The sequence below is a fragment of the Beta vulgaris genome, chromosome 1 (assembly GCF_026745355.1).
Source record: "Beta vulgaris subsp. vulgaris cultivar EL10 chromosome 1, EL10.2, whole genome shotgun sequence".
Lineage (NCBI taxonomy): Eukaryota > Viridiplantae > Streptophyta > Magnoliopsida > Caryophyllales > Amaranthaceae > Beta > Beta vulgaris.
In genome coordinates this window covers 29,593,024-29,603,469 of record NC_079202.1, presented here as the reverse complement: position 1 = coordinate 29,603,469, position 10,446 = coordinate 29,593,024, and the positions used below count along the sequence as shown (strand labels likewise).

Here is a 10,446-nt window from a genome sequence, read left to right as displayed (position 1 = left end):
CGCTAACATAGCCTGCTGTTTCGTCACTTCGTGTCTGCTTTTCTTGGCGGAGCTCGATTTTCTTCTCCTTTGGATCTTTCAAATACCGATTCAACTTCCCTTCATCGGCTAACTTATTTAGCGTTGTCTTTAGTTCTCGGCAATCACGTGTAGTGTGACCACAGTCGTGATTGAACTCACACCAAAGCCTTTTATCCCGCTTGTTGACGAAAGTCCGTATGGGGTTCGGCTTCGGCAAGGGGTACTTTCCTTTGATGTCGAGGTAGATTTCTCTTCGATTCAAATTATATTGAGGGTCGTGCCTGTTGTCCTCCAACCGGGGTTTTTTATCTTTCTCTTTTCGAGGGACATCCTTGGGGTTGTCCGCTAGAGCAGTGTACTTGTGCTTTCTTTTTCCGGAGTCGGGCTCCTCATGTGTTTTTGCAGATGTCGGAGGCTTGAATGAATTTGTGAGCAAGGTTCATAGCTTACTAAAATGATGAGGCTTCGCTCTCCGCGAGCTTGAGCTCGAATCTTTTCGAGGGGTATAACCCGGACATGAGCGCAGTGAATGCGACGCTGTCCTACAGGTCGGAGACCTTAGCGACTCCTCACTGCACCTTTTGATGTAATCGGCTAGCTCCTCATATGTCCGCTGTCTGATCGACATGAGATGAATGCTGGTTTTCCGATGTCTTCTACCGGCGATGAGATTCTGCTTGAAGGCTATTTCAAGAGCCGCGAAGCTCGATATACTTCCGGAGGGGAGGTCCGTGAACCAGGTCAAGGCCAACCTCTTCAAAGTGGTTGGGAAAAATTTAGACCACGCAGCCTCGCTGCTAGTTTGCACTCATCTGTGCCTTAAATGCCGCCAGGTGGGTTAGTTGTTCCATCATAGTGGTCGATGGGAGGAATCTTGACCTTACAAGGGGTGATGGCTCTCATAATATTTTACCCGAAGGGAGTTATGAACCCCAGATTGCCTATTTGAGCTTCTAACTCGTGGGTGGACTCGGAGCTACTAGATGCTCCTTCTCGATGACCCCAACGATGTCGAGGCTCCCTTTCTTTTTGAGGCTCCCTCTGCTCCTAAGGCTCTTTCTTTCGAGGTTCCCCCTCTCGAGGTTCCCTCTATTCTCGGTTAGGGGTGGGAGGCATATCCCTTGCTTTGGACTGTGCCCGTTTTTCGTGTAAGACTTCGCGGGCGTCTTGATTGCCGTTTCTTAGGTGGCGCTCATTAATCACATGTCGTGCGTCTCCTCTACTGGGGGCGATCTGAGCTACCCTTCGAGATACCCGTGGTGAACTCGGCGGATCGAGGGCTATGACCTGGGGCTGGTCGAAGTTCCTTGCCCGATTGTGACCAATAACCAGCCGAGGCACGGGAGGCAGAGGGGGTCTGTTCGAGGTCCCCCCCTCCTCCAGCCTGCAAGTTCAATATCAAAGCGCGGAGGCCGCATTCGAAATTGTCGCTGAGACGATCCTCGAGCTACTGAAGATCTTGTTGAGTGACCGGATTAGGGCTGGTATGCTCATATCGAGGGGGGCCTGTTGGGGTTTGAGCTATCCTGGCTCGAGGCACCCATGGATTAACTAAACTTGTGGCCTCTCGAGGGTGTACCTCCTCGAGGATGTGCTTGTGGCGAGACGAGAGGATGGGGGTATGCCGGGGGTTTTCCGCTGTCTCGTCAGCCACCTCATGAGATGGTGCTCTCGAGTGATGAGAGGGGGTGGGAGTCCTCTGTCGTCTCCGGTTTCTCCGAGTGATGGCCATAGCTTTTAGTTCGATGCAACCCATAAACGGCGCCAACCTGTTTCGGGTAAAAACTTGTATTATACGGGATGGATCAAGATTAGGACTAATGAAGGCCAGATGCTCGAAGATTGCTGGGAGACGTGCACAGGATGAGAGTTAGACTACCCCGGGGGTGGATCTGGGATCGCCCCTCTGACGATCAAGTCAGTTGATATGTATTAATTGGGATCTGTGAAGTAGATTGTCTAGAAGTTATTATTTCAATAAATTGGGATTTGCCCTCTATTTATAGATACTGGAATATGTGAAAAATGTACCTGCTGCTAGAGCTGACCATGGGCCGGGCCGGCCCGATAGCCGGCACGGCACGGCACAATTTGAGCCCGGCCTAGCACGAGCCCGCTATGAGCACGGCACGGCACGCCGGCACGACCGGTGGGCCGTGGGCCATGCATGAACAACATTCTAAAAGTTTGGCACGAACCCGGCACGAGCATGACGGGTCGGCCCACAAGTTGGCACACTTATTTTGGTTAAAATTTCATAATATAAATTAAAATTTGTATAAGGCACGATGGCACGGCACGTGGGTCGGGTCGTGCATGGGCCTTAGATTTTACAACTTGGCACGATCCCGGCACGACACGAGCATTTCTTTGCCCGTTTTGGCATGGCACGTTGTGGCACGAGGCACGTGGGCTTGGCACGTGGGCCGTCCCGGCACGGCCCCTGGCCACCTCTACCTGCTGCCATGCTGGCACTGGATTTAAGGTGGGTGGGTCCCACTGAAAGGTTGCCATGCTGGCAAGCAGCTTGGGACATACAGTAGCCCATTGGGCAGTATTGGGCCCAAACAACTTTGATAACAAAATAACCCACTAATTTTTTATTTTTCACCTTCGTCCTGCCACAATCAAAAGGGAAGACTTTATTCTTCCCGTATGGTAATTAGTAAACCAACATTTGAAATTTTTTTTTGGATGGTAAAAGAAATCGATTTCTTGGATATGAGTTAGAGTGTAGTTGAATTTGAATCGCAAATATATAGCAAAAACATTTCCTCCTATTAGAAGTCTATAACTGAATATATGGAAGGAGGAATGAAATTGAGCTTCTTTGGCTAAAATGGTTCTTGGATATGGTGTTCTTGAGTAGAACTAAAAAGATGGAAGGAGGAATGAAATTGAGCTTCTTTGGCTAAATTAAGATTGAAAATGATGATTTCATCAAATAAAGAGATCATTATTAGTTTTAATATGGGAAGTTGAATAATGTTATGATTTGTTGGGAATTTTGTAGAGGTGATCATTTTGGCCCGGCCCGTTTTTGGGCCGGGTTTTGGGCAGAATTGTTTGGCCCGGCCCGTTTGTATTATTTTTTGGCTTTGGGCAGGCTTTGGGCAAGCCAAAAACGACTTTTTAGTCTATTCTTTGGTCCGGTCCGTTTTGGCCCACTAAAGCCCGCTAATTTAGGCCCGAAATAGCGGGCTTTGGACACAAAAATTCGGCCCGATTTTCGGCCCAGTCCGACCAATGGGCAAAATTTTTTTGACCGCACCCCGGCCCATGATCACCTCTAGAATTTTGATTTATGAAGAGGAGAGAGAACTATGGACTGAAGAAGATGGAACGTCTTATTATGTTCTTGCGTGTGAGTATGTTGGATTTCCAAATAATATTTTTTCTTTTTTTCTTTCCATTTGCAACCAAATTTGGGCCTCCAAATTTTTGGGGAGCCCTATTCCACTAAAGCAGTTGGATCGTTATTGAGTCGGACTTGTGTACATGAATAACAAGCCAAATAAACATATGTACATGGACAACAATTCAAATGAACATATGTATATGTTTGTTGGTACATGTTCTTTGTTATTGGTCTTTGTTTTCATAATCTAGTCTTCATGTTAATCGTGCGTATAATTCTCATTCTACCTACGTGTGTATTTAGTTATTTGAGCACTTTATTTGTGTCTAAACATGACAAAAATTTAAATCATGTTCGCTATCATGTTGTGGCTCACATCAAGGCTAATTGTTGGAATTCTAGTCAAGGTCTTAGCCTCATCTACATCCTTTAGTGGTAGTTACGATTTGAATTCGCATGATTAACAAATATAATTATTTCCTACAAACGATCATCATAATTAATTAAATTATATTCATATCACCTCAAGCTTGTCGGGTTGGCTTTCTTTGAGCTGCTAGCGAAAAACTAGTAAGGCAGGCCCGGATGGAACTGTTACAAGCTAAGCAATATACAATTGTTAGTCAATTATTAGTAGTTGGTTGGAAGATCAAAAAACTTGTGTTAAACATTATGAGGTTTATATGGAGGATTGGTGTTGTAAGTTCTCATGAGGTTTTTTTTTTTAATATGAAATTTGCTAAATGAGTACCAGCATTCCATAACGCTGGTAAGGTGAATGTAGATAAGAGGATTCCAACTTTAGATAAAATCTAACATTAGACACAAAACTGATAAGGTTAATGTAGATAAGGGCTTCCAACTTATAGATAAATCCTAAGTTCGTACATCTCGACTAAAAAGTTGTAATTTTTACTCAATAATCGCAAACCACAACAAAATCTCCGCAACTAAAGTTGGAACGCAGGTGATAAGGATCGAACCAACCAGGTGAAAGCTCTTCCAACAAAACCAGATAATTAAGGGGGACAAAAGGCAAAGAAAAAATAAAATAAGAGAGGGAAAGAATTTGCACTAATTAAAATTAATTTCCCCTGATTCGACAATTATGATACTCAATGTCTTGCATCCTTTCACCTATAGTATATATACACTGACCAGTCCGCGTTGGCCGAGTGGTATAAGCATCACTTCTTCCGATCTTTGAGATTATAGAATCAAGTCTGACCCCTAGTAAAGTGGATTTCCCTTTATTCACCATCTTCTTTGGGTTTCTCATTAGCATATTTTTTTAAGGAAAGAGTATAATATACACTAAAAATATATATATTACGATACAAAATTAATTCAAGGAACTAACATCTAATTCACAGGAACTGAGGATAGCTCTTGTGATTTATCTTCAGATGAGATGGAATTCTTGCAATGAGCAATAGCAGCTTGAATGGCAGCCTGCAACTCTTCCATGGTGCTATCACTTACAGGTGATGCTACCCCCGCAGTAGCCAGCAGAAGGCCACTATTAGTAGGTGAAGTCCTCATCGACGCCGGCGCCGAAAACTCACCTCTCTTTCCTCTCATCAGACCTTCTCTATTATCTCTCGGAGTCACCGTCCCTGAGAAAGAATACGACTGTCGTCGACCTCGGACATTGTTGTCTCTTCTGCCTGCTCTAGGAGATAACAAAGGTTTCACCATATTCAGATATCGTTTCAGAAATTGACTCACATCAAACTTGAGCTTCCTGCTCTTGTGTTCTGAAATCCCTTCTGATGATGATTTTTCCTTAACTTCAGTTGGCGCTTTTTTCCGTTTTGACAACCCAAACAGGGAAAAAGATGATTTAGATTTATCGTTTGTTCCTTCTTTTGCTGTTTGACAGCTGTGGAGATTGATTTCGATGTTGCTTTCATCATCATTCTCTTTGTTGAATGAGATGCAGTGATCGTCTTCATTGCAAGTATTGCAGCTGATGTTGCTGTTTTCTGTAGTACGGTCTTTCGACTCGTGCTTGTTGGGGAGAGCAAAACTGTCGAGTGAATGTGTAGAGGGGCGAGGCGAGGAAGTGTGGAGGTGAGAAAGGAAGTGGAGAGGAAGCAAGTGACCATGGAAGAAGATTTCATCTGCTGGTGATAAATCAATTGCTAACGAAGGCGGTTGTGACTGTTGTTGTTGCTGCTGCTGCTGCTGCTGCTGCTGCTGCTGCTTTGATTTATCTATGGAAGCAGGGTTTGACGTTGCTGTTGTTGTTGTAGATGAATGCAAGGAAATAGTGAAGGAAAATTCATGGGATGGAGAAGAAGATGCTGATATAACTGGTGATGAATTTGCTATTGTTGCTGGTGTCGCTCGTTGCTGCTGCGGTTCTAGATTGCTTCGGTTTTCTTCTGCTGTTTTTCTAATATTTTCTTGTAGCTGACTTTCCATGGTTATTCAAGTTTTCAGGATATTAAAGGATGGTAGGAGAGAGATTTTGGGGAGAAGAATATAGAAATAAGTTGTTTTGGAGGTGCGAATGTCTTTTTATGAACAATGTTACATTGCAGTCTGCAGCAGGGGAAAACGAATTAAATTATTAGAAAAAAATCAAAAAAATGGCCTATTGTATGACATCATATATCAGTAATACGACCTCTGATTTTTAACATCACTTATATCATGTGTGGTGGGCACTTATACCTAGGTGATTATATTAAATATCACTTTATTTAGTTTTTATGAGTTCAATATAAGGCTCTATTTGGTACTAGCTTTTCAGCTACAAGATCAAAACGCTACTTAAGAAGATTATGAGTGTTTGGTTATGTAGTGGTTGTACTAGCGGATTGCAGTTAGGAGTAAATTATGGATAGTGGTTCTAGAACATTACTACAAAGAACGTTTGTGATTTAGATAGAGCGGTCTAGCAAATAAATACGATATAATAGCATAAGGTAGAATTAGTAACGAATGTTTTTTTATTTCTTTTTCGTTTTACTATTTATTAATTATTTTATTTTATGATATTTCAATGTTCTTTTAACAATAGTAGACAAGTCATTTAAATATATTAAAGATAAATATTATACGTATATATTTTAGTTAAAATATGTAATAAAATTTTTTCGAGGGTTGAATATTTTATTAGATCTATATATTTCTTTAAGCAGCTAAAAAGTCATATACTACTTTTTGTGTAAATTTATTGAAAAAATAAATATTGATTCTAACAATTGAACGAATATATGAAACTGTTGTAGTTCATTTCATATTAGAATAAATGTCATTTCTTGTCTTTTATAATTTCAACAGCTACTTTTGTCAAACACTTCTAATTAAAAAACTAATTCAATCGTTAGTTGTTGGCAGCTACTAATAGATAGTTAGCAGCTACCCCAAACAGCTATAACTATAGCAATCACTAACAGCTACTAGAACCGCTAGTTTTGCCGAATATGTCCTAAAGAGGATAAACCGATACACAACTTTAAATAACTATAAAACAATAAAAGAATATGAGAAAATCATAGTATTATAAGATCTGATCCCATTCACTTTATGTTTACACATACAAAATTTTAAACAATTAAATTAAGTGATATTTGGTGATATCATTTTAAAGTGCAAGAGTGACAGTGTGTGAGACTAAAAACTAGTATCTTTGTTATGTGCGTGACTAATCCACGTAATTTAACTATACTAATGAAGGAAATAACATATAAAAGAGATTGACATAGTGTTGTGGGTGTTGTGGAAGCGGGAGAGAGTTGTCCATAGAATGTGTGTTGAGATTTAAGATTTGATAATTAGCTGTATAAGTTGAGAATGGCGGGTCCATGTTAAATATTTATAGGTAGCTAATATAGCTAGTCTTAGGGGTTAATAGTTAATTAATGCGAATAATGAGCTTTAGTTGCAACATCAAGATAACTTTGTGAACATACCGATATTTGTCTTTAGATAATTTTTGTATTTTAGAGGAATCTTTGAATGGATGAGGTAAGTTTACTGTTTTATGAGTTTTAAGGAGTTGAACATAATTTGCACGCAATTACATGCTTTCTTGTCGATGTGCCTTTTGTTCTAGTCTGGCTTTCTCTATGTTTGCGCACGAGGAACTTGAACTGCTGAAATGTGGTACGATGCTGCATCTGCAAATACGAGAGATGATACACATACACTCGGTGTATGCGGGCCACATATATATTGGATGTATCAATGTATGTGTTACTCCCTCTGTCCTAAAATATAGTTCTCATTTCCTTTTTTTCACGGTAAGTTATGCATGTAGAATCTAAGAGGAATAATAAAAGCTTTTTGTTTATTTAAATAAATGTTGTATGGGAAAAGATGATTTTAGGAGAGAGAATGAAGAATAATTGGTGAAAGAACATTAATTGTAACATTTTGGTTGAATAAAAGGAAAAAACAAAATTCAAGAAGCAAATAAATGATCGGACACGATTTTTCTAGACAAGTTACGGAAAAATGTGGAATAAAAAATGGAAATGGGAACTATATTTTGGGACGGAGCGAGTACTATTAAAATTATACCTTTTAAACGTGTTACTACTAAAATGTATACTATTGTTTAAAAAGTTAGAAACATCAATCATTTGAATTTGATTTATTATTCAATTCTATTTGAATTTACATAATACATAGACAATTGAAATACTATATTTCGATTTGAATTTTATTACATGGTAAGGATTAAAATATAACATTATTTTTCTACAAATAAATTAAATAATTGAAAAGGACAGGAAAATTTAGTAGAAAAATGGTGAAGATGAATAAGATGAAATTAATATATGAGTAATCTGAAGAAAAAATTACAATCTTTTTTTTGTTTTAAACAAAGAATTCATACAAATCTAAACAAAGAAAATTCCATAAAACATATTTTTTAAATTAAGATAAAGAATAGATCATTAAAAACAAAATTATTTGTCGAAACATTCTAAATTTGTAATATTTTTAGTAACAATATACATTTTAGTAATAACACATACACCCAATGTATGTGTGGCCCATATACACCCAATGTATGTGTAGCCTTTGCGCTGCAAATACCATATCCGATCATACTTGAAATTAAATCATCTAGAATTCACCCAATTTTTAAAAAAATTAATTAAAAACATATAACGTCCTGGACATACATAACCTTAATCGACAGCATAATCTGAACTGAATCCTGTTGATTATGGGTCATAAACTGTCTTTATTTGTAACTTAACGAGTATAACATAAGCCACAGAGAATGGTAGTCCTCCAATGTAAGGTAGCATAAAAGAGTACGGGAGCCATAGGGGATTATTATCCCCCAACAGAAGGTAGTATAGCAAAATGCGGGTATCACAGGAGATTATATTCCCCAACAGAAGGTGGTAGAACCGTCGGGATGGAACATGCACGACCAACATAACGGAATACTCCTAAGAACCAATTTTCACTTTTATTATCAAGTTTCATTACTTTTAACCATCTTGGAAAGTAAGAGTCATATCACTTCCCCCATTCATTAACATCATTATCTTAATTTCGTAGCATTATCATTATATGACATTACTTCATAATATCATAAAACATTTCATGTCGTCCAATCCATGTTTAAAGAAAAATAGTAGCATAATAACTATCAAGAAACATAATTAGAAGGGGAATGTGGGTGTTAACAGTAGACATTACCTGAATTCCTACTTAAAGATTTTGATAGCCGTAAGAGACGAATAATATCCTTTATTGTTTTTAATCTAGCCAAGAATTGTGATATTAATATATGTATCATTAGAACCTTTAAGTGTTGATATTGTTAACTGTAACTTATAGAGTTGTGATATTAATATACATATCATTAGAACCTTTAAGTGTCGATATTGTTAACTATAGCTTATAGTTAAGTTAAAGTAAATCTATAGTCATAAGGTTCGTCATACTGTTATTATCTTGTCCTATTAATAAAGTCATACTTGTTACTTTAAGTCATAAGAAGGTCTATAGTTGTTCTTATTTAATTTGTTCTTAACTTATGAAGGTGACTCCTTAATTAACAAATGAGTGAAGTAACTGTTTTATTTTCATTTTACAATTATTAGCCATTTATGTAAACAACTCATATTACTAACTTAGTATTAAAACTATTTTATATAGTTATAAGTAAACTTGTAAAGTAATTACCAAGAGAGTCCAAAGTTAACATTGATTAGTCATTTATTGCTAAATATATATTACATAATTGGAACCATTAGTATTAGCATAACAATTTAATTAGAAGTTATCATCAAAGCGTCCACGGTTATTGATTTGTCATATTATATTGTATTGACAAAGGAAGTTAATATAAGTAGGCCTGAGTATTAGTAATACATAAATTATTGAGTATCATTTAGTTCATAAATTAACACCATTAACATTTTAATAAAAATTTCCAAGAAGAAAAGTGAGGTTGTTGGTTTATTTAATTAGCCCAACTAGTTGCCTTAACCACAAAATAGAAGTACAAATTAGTTTAATCTTTTTAGTCCAACACTTAGTTTGGATTATTTCATGCCAACTATTAGTTATATTATAAATGACTTAGGCTCAAAAGAAAATAAAAATGTGTATAACAATTAACACGTACCTAGAATAGCTTCACGAAGGAAGCAAGGGGTGTGTAAGGAAAAATAACAGTGGCCGCAGCAGGATGCATGGTAGCAAGACTGTCAGAGTGATGGTGGCGCAGAGTTTTGGCGGTGGTGGAGTGGCACCGAGCAGCTGTGCACGACAAGGTTAGGAAAGAGAGTCACGCGACGAGAAAGTGTGTAGACACGTAATCGCGTGTTCCCATTTAAGGGTCCAATGATGAAATATACCGCGATCTTAATTAGTCCGATATAAGGGAGGAGCTGTTTGAAGAGTTAGGGTGAAAACTATTTTAAAGTATAAAAGCTTATTTATCTGCAATAGTGATCCAAAGTCCTATTTAAAAGCACAACTAATTATCACTAAGGTTTTCCAAATATCCAATTAAGTTTATTAGTCTTCCTCTAACACTTGTTTATTACTGCTTAAACGTTTATAATAAAGCCTTCATAATGGGT

At 38.0% G+C, this 10,446-nt stretch overlaps 1 protein-coding gene across 1 annotated transcript; it reads right to left on the bottom strand.

The window, feature by feature from the left end:
- Positions 1-4,426: 4,426 nt before the first annotated feature.
- LOC104905852 (BRI1 kinase inhibitor 1) lies at positions 4,427-5,940 on the bottom strand. The gene has a single exon (XM_010694492.4). The coding sequence runs from the start codon at positions 5,804-5,806 to the stop codon at positions 4,742-4,744; it is 1,065 nt and encodes a 354-aa protein (XP_010692794.1). The 5' UTR covers positions 5,807-5,940; the 3' UTR covers positions 4,427-4,741.
- Between the last annotated feature and the right edge of the window lie 4,506 nt (positions 5,941-10,446).

Excerpts from the sequence above, each read along its gene's own strand:
- LOC104905852 (XM_010694492.4), bottom strand. The coding sequence starts at position 5,806 with ATGGAAAGTCAGCTACAAGAAAATATTAGAAAAACAGCAGAAGAAAAC.